Here is a 14,590-nt window from a genome sequence, read left to right on the forward strand (position 1 = left end):
TAGAACAGTTTCTCTGGATTGTATAGTACTGCTACAATGATGCTTCTGCACTCATGCACAAGATTTATATAATTATGTATTGTGTATATTAGAATTTTGCGACTACTTTAATTTCTGGCAAATTTATGAAACTCTTATACGCGTATACAGGGATAGTATCTTGCAGTCTTACATAGAAGCTAAGTTGTTACTGTTTAGTCAACTGTATGAAGACAGGTCTGAACCTCACAAGTGATACCAACAAGTCATCACTCATGAGACAACTAAACCAGGAGATAATGGGGTAGGATGGCCAGTTCCTTTCCTCCTCCATTGCATACATCGCCGACTGGCTACATATTACACTAGTCAGACTTCAGATGTTGTGAGTTGTTATATTCATGATAACTCACCACAGGTATATGATTCAATTTCCGGTAGATCTTCCTTAGAGATTTATGATGAAGAAAGCATTATGTTTCCTCGAGTGCATGGATTAACATATTTAACGATTGAATTTTATTATTATTATTATTATTATTATTATTATTATTATTATTATTATTATTATTATTATTATTAGAGAAGAAAGTGGAAATATGGGCTAGGAGTGGTAATATAGGCTACCTCGTTCTTTTTTACTATATGTAGTGTTTTTACCTAGCGAAAAAGCTCTAAAAGTACATCTCGTGTCCATCAGTCTGCGAGCACAAAGAGACTAATCAGTTGCCTTTGTGGTGTAGATGTTCTCTGTGTTTTTCATCAATTTCAAAGTTTTTGCAGGTATGTAGTTTCAATTTTATTGAAAGATATATATTTTGTGTTTAGAAATCACGCTTGATGTGTTGTACTGATTAAGAGTAGCTCTATCACATGGCATAAGAATAATATTTATTTAGAACAACAATTGCCATACATAATGTTAGGAACCTTCATGAGTCGATGAATGTTAGGAACCTTCATGAGTCGATGCTGGTAATATGGGCTACCGCTATGTGTCAAATATGGGATAGGTAGCCCATATTACTATCGTGATTTGCGTTATTTGTTACAGAATATTGCCATTTGATGTGACACAGGTTTCCTACTTATGTTTCTTTGTTTTTTCCAATTTTATTTTCAAATGTTTGTGGTAGCCCATATTTAGACCCCACAACCTATAGAGGACCAGTACGTAATTCTTTCGAAAAATAATTATATGCAAATATCTATTGCAACTACTGATCTTTAAGACTGGAAAAATTGTATATGAATAATTATTCTGTATGTCAATAAAGATTTCCAAGCAATATGCCACACCATTTTCCATTATTATGAGGAAAACAAAATGGTAGCTCATATTTCCACCTTCTCCTCTACTACTACATATTATTATTACTTCATCATGTAACAGTCATTGCGGGCACTGCTTAGATTTTAATTTTTTTATGTTATCTTTCTTTCACAATACAAAACACAGCCAAGTTGGAAACATTTCCTTGTCGTACTCACAACATCATTTCTTCATTATCACCGTATCAATATTTATTGTAATTGGAAAGATATGTCCAATGAAATATTAATTTATTTTTGTTTTAACAGCACTATATTGCGTAAAGTAAACAGGAAGTAACTAGCTACAGACATGCCAACGCATTAAACTCAGGAAGTTGCGTCGCAATTGGCACACTCGTAAATATTAATGAGCCCATACAAGTACACATCTCACGATATAGACTATCTTGAGCCCTGAGTGACGTCAATGGACATAAACATTAATTGGGAACGTTACTTTCATTCACACTAGTCAATTCATTCGTACTGTTACTATTATTTTCAACATTATTTTCATTTTCATTTTCCGCATCATTATGTGAAATACGGTGTTACCCCAAGACCTCTAAATCTAGTAACGTTACCAGTACGTATGAACTTGTGAAGATAGGCTAACTGATCACTCATATGTAGTTAAGACACAATTTGGCCTCCAAATCTAGAGAAGTAACGCTATCAATACGCATGAACTTGTGAAGATAGGTTAACTGATCACTCATTGTAGTTAAAACACAATTTGGCCTCCAAATCTAGAGAAGTAACGCTACCAATACGTATGAACTTGTGAAGATAGGCTAACTGATCACTCATATGTAGTTAAGACACAATTTGGCAACAGTTAAATAACTCCACGTGGACCTAATTGCTGTCGTGAAAGAATAACAGAAACTGATTGGCGACTACATGCCAATTGGCGCTGCTCAATGATGGAACGCTGAGTGTTTTTTTTATCAAATCCGTAATATATATAATCCGTAATATGCTGATTGTTAACGTATAGTGAGCGAATATTTTGTTCGGTGTAATCACATTAATAGTATTCAATGCATTTGCATTTGTAGTGTCAGTGTAGTTCCATTTGTACCTAGTAATCAATTTATTTGCACATAAAATATTCATTGTAGTCGCATATAGTATATATTAATCGACGTATTAACGGGTGAATTCGTATTAATACCATCCGCTGTAGTCGCATTTGTATTATTCAATGTACTTACATTTATATTATTAGATATAATCCTATTATATGATTCGATGCTGTCGCAATTATACTCTTAGGTAAAGTCGTATTACATTATTCAGTGTTGTCGCATTTATATTATTTCGTGAAGTCGAATTTCTATTATTAAGTGAAGTCGAATTTATATTCTTAGCTGAAGTCGAATTTCTATTATTAGGTGAAGTCGCATTTATATTACTTGTATTAGGTGAAGTCACATTTCTATTATTAGGTGAAGTCGTATTTATATTATTGGGTGAAGTCGCATTTCTATTATTAGGTGAAGTCGTATTGATATTATTGGATGATGTCACATTTCTACAGGGACATCATTTTATTTTTACTAACATTTTTAATATTAACTTGCCTATACCTCTGGATCAACGCCGTTTGCTACCCCCTTCCACGACTGGAGTTCGGTGATACTGGCGTAATATACAAAAAAGTCACTTTACTAGGTATAGGAGGGAAGAAAAGTAATTCATCCATTTACGTAAACTAGATAATATCGCGCTTATGAGTTTGATCATTTTCATTAGGTTTTTGTTTAATCAAAATACAGTACTGTATTAACAATGAGTGTTTTTGCTCACGAAGTGAGCTGTCCATGTGGACGTATTCATTATGCAGTGTATATTATACTGTCTACAGCACATTAGCGTACAATATAGAGAATGAAGTTAAATTGAAAAATAATCATAATATGGATATTTAAACACATTTTTTTAAATGGTGGACGTTTATCTCGATACAGTTTTCAGTTCTTTTGTGCATGTTATCGCACTATAGACTATTGTACCTAATTTCAAGTACCAGTTTCGTCCTTCGTACTAGTAACTCATGTTGAAATAATTCTGTACCTACTTTATAAAAGAGTACCTTACGTACTGTAAATTCAATCTTCACTTCTGCCCGATCCGAAAAGATAAAATTACACAGACATACTATCTACTGTCCGTCCAAGGGGTTTTGTCGTAGGGTCGTAGAAAGGGGGGAAATCACGTGACAGTTAATTACATAACGAGGCACTTTCTTTTAAATTATTTTAAATTGTTGTATAATATTACGTAGACGTCTAATTCCTAACAGAAATTAATGTTTTCAGAAAAGAGCTAAGACAGCCCATCCACTAGCTGGCGAATAAAAGCTGGTGGGTGAAACCGGAATGCGACGTAGGCAAATGGACGACAGTACCTGTCCGAAAATGATTCAATATTGAAAGCCCTTTCGTCACTGGAAAACGCGAACATATTTTTGGAACGTACTGTTTACTGTGACCGTAAGGCTACTATGAATGTATAGGCTGTCTTGGATCTGTGTGGACGACGGTTGAACTTCATTAGTAGAAGGGGTGGGAGTGAAGTACATTAAAAAACTCAGGTACAATGAAAATTGAAGTAAAAATAAAATGATGTCCCTGTATTATTAGATGAAGTCACATTTATATTATTGGGTGAAGTCGCATTTCTATTATTAGGTGAATTCGCATTTCTATTATTAGGTGAAGTCGTATTTATATTATTGGGTGAAGTCGCATTTCTATTATTAGGTGAAGTCGTATTTATATTATTGGGTGAAGTCGCATTTCTATTATTAGGTGAAGTCGTATTGATATTATTGGGTGAAGTCACATTTCTATTATTAGGTGAAGTCGTATTTATATTATTGGGTGAAGTCGCATTTCTATTATTAGGTGAAGTATTTATATTATTGGGTGAAGTCGTATTTCTATTATAAGGTGAAGTATTGATATTAGACTATTGGCTGAAGTCGCATTTCTATTATTAGGTGAAGTCGTATTGATATTATTAGGTGAAGTCGCATTTCTTTTATTAGGTGAAGTATTTATATTATTAGGTGAAGTCGTATTTATATTATTGGGTGAAATCGCATTTCTATTATTAGGTGAAGTCGTATTGATATTATTGGGTGAAGTCGCATTTCTATTATTAGGTGAAGTATTTATATTATTAGGTGAAGTCGTATTTATATTATTGGGTGAAGTCGCATTTCTATTATTAGGTGAAGTATTTATATTATTAGGTGAAGTCGTATTTATATTATTGGGTGAAATCGCATTTCTATTATTAGGTGAAGTCGTATTGATATTATTGGGTGATGCCGGATTTCTATTATTAGGTGAAGTCGTATTGATATTTTAGGCTTACATACAAGCAAACATTCTCATGGGGGCAGATAAAAAAAGTTTTTTTTTTTCTTCCACCATGTTAACAATGTCAAAACAAGTGTTTATATAAATTTTGGCCATTCGAACGCAATTACGAGGGCTGTAAAAAATAAGTTTCCATTGGTGCTGTTTACTTACTTACTTACTGGCTTTTAAGGAACCCGTAGGTTCATTGCCGCCCTCACATAAGCCCGCCATTGGTCCCTATCCTGAGCAAGATTAATCCAGTCTCTATCATATCCCACCTCCCTCAAATCTATTATATTATCCTCCCATCTACGTCTCGGCCTCCCCAAAGGTCTTTTTCCCTCCGGCCTCCCAACTAACACTCTATATGCATTTCTGCATTTCTGGATTCGCCCATACGTGCTACATGTCCTGCCCATCTCAAACGTCTGGATTTTATGTTCCTAATTATGTCAGGTGAAGTATACAATGTGTGCAGTTCTGCGTTGTGTTACTTTCTCCATTCTCCTGTAACTTCATCCCTCTTAGCCCCAAATATTTTCCTAAGAACCTTATTCTCAAACACCCTTAATCTCTGTTCCTCTCTCAAAGTGAGAGTCCAAGTTTCACAACCATACAGAACAACGGGTAATATAACTGTTTTATAAATTCTAACTTTCAGACTTTTTGACAGAAGACTAGATGACAAAAGCTTCTCAACCATTGGTGCTGTTTACAAAAAGAAAACAAAATTTCATGGAAAACTTTATTGAAACGGATACAGCAATTGTTGATATATTTTTCAACATATTTCCCACAGGAATTGAAACATAATTTATCATACCGTGGGATCAAGTTTCGTAGCCCTGTGTCGTAGAAGTCTGCCGCCTGGAATCGGAAGCAGTGTGTGACAGCCGTCTGCACCTCTCTGTCGATCCCGTGGTATGACAAATGTCTCAATTCCAGTGGGTAATATGTTGAAAACTAGCTCAACAGTTGTTGTATCTGTTCAAATAATTTTTTTAATGAAATTGTGTTTTCTTTCTTTCTGTCTTTCTTTCCTTCTTTCTTTCTTTCTTTCTTTCTTTCTTTCTTTCTTTCTTTCTTTCTTTCTTTCTTTCTTTCTTTCTTTCTTTCTTTCTTTCTTTCTTTCTTTCTTTCTTTCAGGGAAACTTATTTTTTTACGGCGTTCGTAATTCTGATCGAGTGGCCAAAATTTGTACAAACACTTGTTTTGACATTATTAACATGATGGAAGGAAAAATAATAATTTTTTTATCTACCCCCATCAGAATGTTTGCTTGTTAGTCGTATTTTTATTATTATGTGAAATCGAATTTATGTTATTAGGTGAAAATAGAGAAGTTTATGAAGTCTCATATATCGGAATACGAAAGCTAAGACTGTTTAACAAAGATTCACAGTTAATGTCACCTATAACCACTTCAGTCCTGTTGTAGAGTATACTATACATAATTTCTTTTAATTTTTTTGCAGTGTCTTGGATAATTTTGAAAATTTTGAAAAATTAAATTGATAGAAATGAAGAGTATCAATTTTTCAACACTTCTATACCAGAATTATAAATTAGAATTTAAAATTTGTGGGCACCAAGAGTCAAAATTGCCCAAAACTTGATTTTCTGTGAAGACTTGATTTGAGATTTTTGGAACCTGAGAATGATTTTGTGACCGATTTTCTTTTTTCAGTTTAAAAAAATATATATATAAATTCGGGACTGAAGAGGTAAGGATCTTACATAAGAATAAGTAATAGAGTTCTTGACGTCTAGCATACAAGCTTCGGGTCCACACCTGTGGAGTAACGGTCAGCGCGTCTGACCGCGAAACCAGGTGGCCCGGGTTCGAATCCCGGTCGGGGCAAGTTACCTGGTTGAGGTTTTTTCCGGGGTTTTCCCTCAACCCAATACGAGCAAATGCTGGGTAACTTTCGGTGTTGGACCCCGGACTCATTTCACCGGCATTACCGCCTTCATATCATTCAGACGCTAAATAACCTGAGATGTTGGTACAGCGTCGTAAAATAACCGAATAAAAATAAATAAATACAAGCTTCGACATTTAAAGTACTCGTATTTTAGCTCATAGCTAGGCCTATAGCAGGAGTTATTAAGCGGAAATCTACACTAACATAATGATAAAATTTTCCTTTGAATATTTTCCAATTTAGCCGAATCAGTAGTTGTAATAGAGTTCCAAACTACAGATGCATATTCGAGTTTCGTTCTCACTAAGCTAATAATAATAATAATAATAATAATAATAATAATAATAATAATAATAATAATAGAAGTATTGATGAAAAGATAACTAAGAATAGTCTGATATTTTAGCAGATATCGCTGTTTCATCTGTAGGAATTAAGGTTTGTAGAGATCAAGGAAGAAATGGATTAAGTAGGTATCTCCATGAAGTTCGGAACGAGATTGTGGTGCGCTTAGTCCTTGAATGTTGATGATGATGATGATGATGATGATGATGATGATGATGATGAAGATGATGATGATGATGATGATGATGATGATGATGATGATGATGATATCTCTACATAATTAAACTGAAGAGCATTCGAAATTATAGCGTAGTATTTGCGTATATAACATTGGTTGTCGAAGTCGGAATGTGCCGAAAGCGAAGTTACACTACATACCGACATTGACGCATTCGCTGCAGTGGATTAATTTTGGTCGGCATATTATTAACGCCTCTGCTGGCGGTCCAACGAAAGCTGACTCTTAATTGCCTCTCTCTGCAGTCATGGGAAATTAATTCTCAGTTTTAGTACAGGAACATTGTATTCTGCTCGGCTGATCAAAACGCCTCAGCCGTTATGTTCGGAGATTTACAACAGCAATAAGAATTCATTAGAGGACTGAAAGGAATAAGTAGGTCAAATAAAAATAAAATAGCCCTTTTGCTAGTAAACTTTTGTTATAAATATAATGAAATAATGAATTATTATTAGGTTCTGGATCTTTAGAAGTCAATTATTATTTAAGATAGATTTTTAATGGAAGTTATATAGGAGATTTATATACTTTAATATCATTTCTTGGAAAGAAAAACGTTTGCAGTAGGCCATTACATTAAAAATAATTATTATAGCCTATCATATCTTAAAACAGACCACATTATACACAGTCTAATACACTTTTAAGATGTTACGATTTTCATGCGTATTAAACTTCTCGAATGACAATGAAGGCACTTTCGTTTAATTTCATGATTCTTTCTTGGTAAAATAACGTAGCCTATATGCACGAGTATAATACGAAATAAAATTAGAAAAATATAAATTGAATAAGTGGATTCCAAACTAGTCTAAGTGAAAATGACGAGTTATGAGAAAAATAACAAAAACTGATCAAAGAAATTTGACGCTCGTAGTGCGTGCATATTTTATTTCATTAGGTAGTTGCATTTGTTTTGAAACTTCTCTGAAATTAGACTCCTCAGCCTTTTCATCTCTTTTACAACCTTATCAAAAATTCAATATTTTATCGTCCTACATCTATCCTACCTTAATATACCAATTTCAAACAACACCTTTATGTAAATTCCCAACAAAATTTCTTATGGATACGGACGTTTTCATCAAAGGAGCTTTGAAAGAAATGCTTCACCTTCCTCTTGGCACGCCAGATGGTATGATCTACTCTGAAAAAACGCTATAAGAGTCTTGACCTCTTCAGAACTAGTTGAGAAGTATACTTGCAACATATCAATGCCTGCCAAACTCTAATACAAGCTAATAATATCCACGTAGTCAATTGTAGGAATCTATTGGGTGAAGTGGATGAGTCCATCAAGAAACTATATCTGCCGCATGATATCTCCGCCGAACCTATTAAGCCTATCAATGTTCAACATCTACGAAGACAACTGAGAGGACAAGAATTCGATAGGTGGTGTTCCTTACCTCAAAAAGGAAAAGGAGTAATTCTATTCAAAGACTTCGCGCCAGCCAACAGATGGGTGAATAGACCAGAAAATCTTACAAGTAGTGAATGGAAGGATGGCTTTAAATTAACAGTTCATGCATATCCTCTCGCTCTACCATGGTGATCTCAAGACGGAAACTATTGTCGGCGTTGCCATAATGAGATTGAATCTATTGCGCACGTCTTAGGGTTTTGCCCTTTGGTAAGACGTTGAGGAATATCCGTCATCACAACATAAGAACATTAATTGCTGACGCCTTAAGAGAAAAACAATATCTTTTATATGAAGAGGTACGTGGAATTTCACAAGATGGGTCTTATAGAATAACTAGAAAATGAAAGGAAACAGCTCTAGTGAACCACATACAGTATCTAACAGAAGTTTAAGATCACTTTATGTCTGACATTTTATTTTATTATGAACAACATTATGGGTATAGGCTACTTTCATGAAAAAAAAAAACTATTTTATTGCATACATATTACTATAGTATATTATAGAGTCTGGCTGGGCGGAAGAGAAGGCCTACTGGCTTAGCTCTGCCAGATTAAATAAATAAATTATTAATTAAATTATTATTATTATAGTTTCCTACTACTGAGTGTTTTTACATGTCTCTATGGTCAAAGGGCATTTTTACATTTTTAATCGTGAATTTCTTTCAACACGAACATAAAAAATAGGCCTATTATTTTAATTCACAAAATTATTTTTTCACTTCTGTACTCACTAAAATTATATGTTCAATGGTCAGTTGGATCTCCAGTATTCTTCAGACACATTCTAACACGATTACGCATACTAAGACCAATCATTCACTCACTACACCTCCCTCACGAAATTTGTTTAGGTCTATTGTATTAGTCACACAGGTTTTACTTACAGACAATTGTGCTGCAATTTCTCTGTGAAACTTGCCGCACCTATTCATCCCAATTATTTGCCACTGGAACGTGTCAGACACACTTTTTTCAACATTCACAATTTGCAATAACACCAATCTTTGTGTATGAAGCACTTTAAAACGGTAGTCCCTCACTTCAGCAGAATTTCATCTGGAAAAAGGTTTTCATGCCATTGTATGGAGCGATTGGCGCCAGCCCGGTCACGATAGCCCAATCGGCTGTGGAGATAAAACGTCAAGCTTACTACTTAAAATGATGAGTATTTCCTTCGTTTTGGAAAATTAAAAACAAATTGTCAAACGATAGAAAAATTTTATGCCCTTTTTTTTTGTCCCAATATGTTCTTACACCCCTCACACTGCTTGAAAAATATCATTACCAAATTAAACATACTGGCATTAGAGATTAATCCGTCATCAGAAATGTAGGCCTACAATATTTCAAAACAGCAATAATTTTCTCAAAATTCAAAATTCGAAAACTAAATGTCGTATTTCCACGTTCTTTGCATCAATAGATGTCTAACGGTTTGCAGGCCTTTCGTTCACTACCTTTTGTCCATAATTTGTTTCGTCCATTACCTTTCGTCCACTCACTTTCGTACACGTTCTCTTGTCCACAACTGATTGGTCCATACAATTTACGTCCATCCATACATTTTGTCCACACCTTTTATGTCCATAATCTTTCGTCCATCTCAGAATACATTACTCCCACAATTGAAGGGTTCAGAACCATAGTGGGCCAAGCGCCATTTATTAAAAAGGGAGAAAGCAAGGCTTAAAGTTAAGTGAATACCATAGTTTAATTAAGATTGACATATTTAGTTTGAATGTGTATACTTTATATTACTTGCTATGTGTTTCCATTGAATTATGGCCATAACTTCATTTTAACCCTTGTTTTCTATAGTTTTAGTAAATGACGCTTGGGCCACTATGGTTCTGAACCCTTCAATGACAATAGAAAATATTGTCATCATTGTCGTCTGTTTCTCAGATACGTTTTATTTTCCTTTGCATATTAAAAAGTATGAATATAGTAGACCTATATGCTTTCAATTTTGGATATTAAAAATTATGGCAGAGGTTGTACACGTCGGAGGCAACCAATGTTACATTATAATGGACACTGCCACCACTCCCACTCAGTCAGCGAAGATAGAAGAAGAAGATTTTGGAGATGTGAGAATCGACAGAATTGTGATGCAAGATGCACGACTGGGACTGACTTAGATGACATCGCTATATATATATATATATATAAAGATGGCACTGCAAAACATCAACATAATGCAGGTGTGGTGGGCGAAGTTAGGAAAGTTATCAATGACCTTAACCCTGCTTAAGTTCTTCAGGAAGAAGAAAATAATGAATTGATGACTAATCATGTTTATAACACAAACAGTATGTACATTAAACAACAAATATAAATTTAAATAAATTACATTTTCACCAAATGAAATATGTTTCATATCATCTATTTTTTTTCCATAGTGGACAAAATAATCAGTGGACGAAAACACAATGGACGAAGCATGAAAATGGACTAAATGGTAAGTGGACAAAAAAAGTTGGACGAAACGTAGTGGACCAAAGGCCCTATAATGGTCTCAACGTCTAAATAATTCTCAAAATATTCATGAGGACGATAGTAATAACATTATAGGATCAGGAGATAATTATATTCAATTTTCCACTGGTCTTAAATTTTTTTAGATATTGTATTTGGTCTAGATAAAATACTAATTTTTACTCCATTTATACTGTATCTTCCCTGGACCAAAAATACCTGAAGTAAAAGTTTTTACTGTGAAGCTTTCTGGAGCTGTTTCCTTTCAATTTTCTTATCCGAGTTATTTTACAAAGTGTTACAAAATTACCTTCCTATACTTATCATTTACCAATAAAAAATTATACTATGAAGGTTTTAAATCAATATCATACATGGCGCAAGTAGAAGGCTCGCAAGCCATGGCACAAGATCACCACCGCTTATGGTAACACAAGAAAAAACATGTAATTTCTATTAATATTTTTTTAGTCAACTGTCTGAAGACAGGTTGGAACCTCATAAATGATAACAATGACGCAGGAGATAATGGAGTAGTGTAGCTATTGATATGAAGGAAAAAATGGACGGAGTTACGCAATAAGAGAATCAACAAAAACCTGGTTTAGAGATATTGACCATTGAAGTAAATCTGGTTATTTATTAAATATTTTATGCAATAATTATTGTAATATTTATACTATTACAAAAAAATATCACAAATAATAGTAAAAAAGACTAACCGATTTTTAATAACGAGCCAGCAGCTGATTTAATATTGCAAAGCAAAATAAATAGGCTAAATCAATTTTATGCAATAAACGAATTTTGATTATAAACGAAAGCAGAGCCAAGATATCGCATTCTTGATTTTTTAATTAGTTAATCCTACTTTTTCAAATCGTCAGTTGGTCTATTGTTTCGTAACTTCGTTCAAATTATATATAATTCTTTGCCGGGAATCGAACTCACATGCGATGAATTTTTAGCTGTAAACTAAATCAAATTAATTACAACGAAAGATGTAAACATTCAGGACAACTATAGATATAAGTGCAATATCTCTTGTTTTTCCATTACACCTCTTGGACATATAGGGCTGTATTCAAAGACATTTTTAGCGCGGGCTTCCGGTGGATGATCAGCGTTTTTCGTATTCATAAACCAGTGTTAGCGATAGGATATGATTTGAATTCTGTACAAGTAACCAGTGGATAGCCGGGGCTAGCTTAGTACGCTCGTAGCGCGCGCTGCGAAATGTCTATGAATAGCACCCATAGAGCCTTACGAGGGTTTTTAAATGTTATTAAAAAATTAAATTTACAATTTGCGAATTCTAGTCATGTAATCAACATGACATAAGATACTGCTTAGGGTGGCAAGCATGACAAAATACTAAAGGGGACACACAATTAGTCAATTGCGGACAGAAAGAGACCTGACATTTTCTGCCGAGAATGGAATCCAGATCCGCTGAATTTTCTGCTATAAACTGCATCACATTAATTACAGGGACATATATAGACGTTTTGGAGGATTACAGGCCTACAAATATACAGAATGAACCGTAAGTAATGCCATTAATTTGAGAGGGTTACTCTTTGAGATATTTCAAACAAAATAGTTTAATACAATTTTGCTCGTTTTTGCTTCCTTTCCGAAATAAAAATGGTTTTATATGAAACATTTTATAGCGTATTTTGGTAAAGCCATTGATTTAATTCCCAATATGATCAGTCAATTTAAGAGAGCAGTGTATGATGATAATAAATGATTGAAATAATTTCAATGGTTTCTTTTAAATATGCATAAATTTGATCCGAAAAATGTAACATTTTAAAATTCATTTTCAGAACGAAAAGTTAAATTTGTTCGGAACAAATTTCTGCATATTTGAAGGACAAAACTAATTTTTTTTAATCGTTTATTATCATAATACACCGTTTTCTTAAACTGACTGAACATACTGGGAATTGAACCGATGGATATCCCAAAACATGCTATGAAATGTTTCATATAAAACAATTTTTATCTCGAAGAGGAAGCAAAAACGAGCAAAATTGTAATAAACCTTTTTTGTTTGAAATATCTCAAAGAATAACCTCTTGAAATTAATGACTTTACTTACGATTCACTCTGTATAAATCCGATATTTTTTTTATTCCCGTATATCTTTTAGACTTATAGGTACTTGGGCTTTTGGAAGAGTTTTGAAATAATATTAAACATTTATAAGTTGCGAATTGTAGTCATGTAACCAGCGTGACACAAGGACACTGCTTAGGACGACAAAACATAAGAAAACACGAAAAGGGATACACAAAGTTAGTCCATTGGGAACAGGAAGAGACCTGAAATTTGCGACTGGGAATCGAACCCAGGTCTGTCAGAAGCGACACCACAAGAATCACAGCGGTGAACGTTTTCTGCACAATGACAGACATGGACAATTGAAAGATTAATTATTGAAAGCAAGACGTTCACTCGACACATCACAGCACACCGCTGTCATTTTACTGTACCTTGGACTTCCTGGACCCCGGCATCTCGAGACGAGGACTGAACGTCCACTGTCCCATCTGACGCTATCAACACTCACGAAATGATATGTCCGACGTGCACGCACGCGCGTCTAGCTACGCGCCCGGCGGTGCGGCGCGGCGCGACGGCAGAGGGGAAAACGATTCAGAGCCTGACGGGCTGATTTCATCACTGCTCGATTTATTGTGCAGACTGTACCATCGCGTCGCCCGTCTTAATAGATTGTCTCCCTCCCCTGAATGCAATGCCATTACGAAATCTAAAATTAGCGCGATCCCCACGCTCTCACGTGTCGAAAGTATGTCACTAAACAAAACCTACAGATTTGCATAAATGATAGCAAGATCGAAAAATTCTATAATTAAAATTAAAAGTCACATAATTCATTAATGGTGGGTTGCAAGAACGCATTTATTCCTTCATTACCCGTTAACGGACCAATAAGTTCGAAAGACGCGTTGCAAGAAACATTTTTAGTATTATTGGTCCGTTAAATGATTCACTAACTTAGAGATCTGATTTCCCTCCTATAATAATATTTATTCCTCCGTTAGACAGCCATCTTACTTACAGTTTGTGTATTGGCGAGTAATTTATATGAAGAGTCCACTGCAAGAATGATGGATGTCACTTTCTTGTCGAAAATGAACCAAGACTGTCAATGCATAGCTTAAGATATATAGGATGTACATACAGAGTTATATGTCATTAACACTGACAGTCATTGTCCAGTAATGAACGGAAAATCACAGTTAAGCTTTGAGCGCTAAGAATTTCAAACTTTCAATTGCTTCTCCTGCAAAATGTATTCCAAATGACATCCATCATTCTTGCAGTGGACTCTTCATATATTTTGATTCATCATAATGTTACCTGTATGAGTTTAGGCATGCGATGTTTTGTATATAGGCCTATATACACGATATTAAAATAATATTGCATATCGATGGTTAAAAAGTAATACCTCGTATCTGTACATTTACAA

At 34.4% G+C, this 14,590-nt stretch overlaps 1 protein-coding gene across 1 annotated transcript in view; it reads right to left on the minus strand.

Annotated features, from left to right (window-relative positions):
- Positions 1-13,731, minus strand: part of LOC138716403 (SET domain-containing protein SmydA-8-like) — a 57,186-nt gene extending 43,455 nt beyond the window's left edge. Inside the window, exon 1 of the mRNA XM_069849465.1 lies at positions 13,587-13,731. Coding sequence (XP_069705566.1) covers positions 13,587-13,643 — 57 coding nt within the window. The 5' untranslated portion in view covers positions 13,644-13,731. The remainder of the gene's footprint in view (positions 1-13,586) is intronic.
- Between the last annotated feature and the right edge of the window lie 859 nt (positions 13,732-14,590).

The sequence above is a fragment of the Periplaneta americana genome, chromosome 16 (assembly GCF_040183065.1).
Source record: "Periplaneta americana isolate PAMFEO1 chromosome 16, P.americana_PAMFEO1_priV1, whole genome shotgun sequence".
NCBI lineage: Eukaryota > Metazoa > Arthropoda > Insecta > Blattodea > Blattidae > Periplaneta > Periplaneta americana.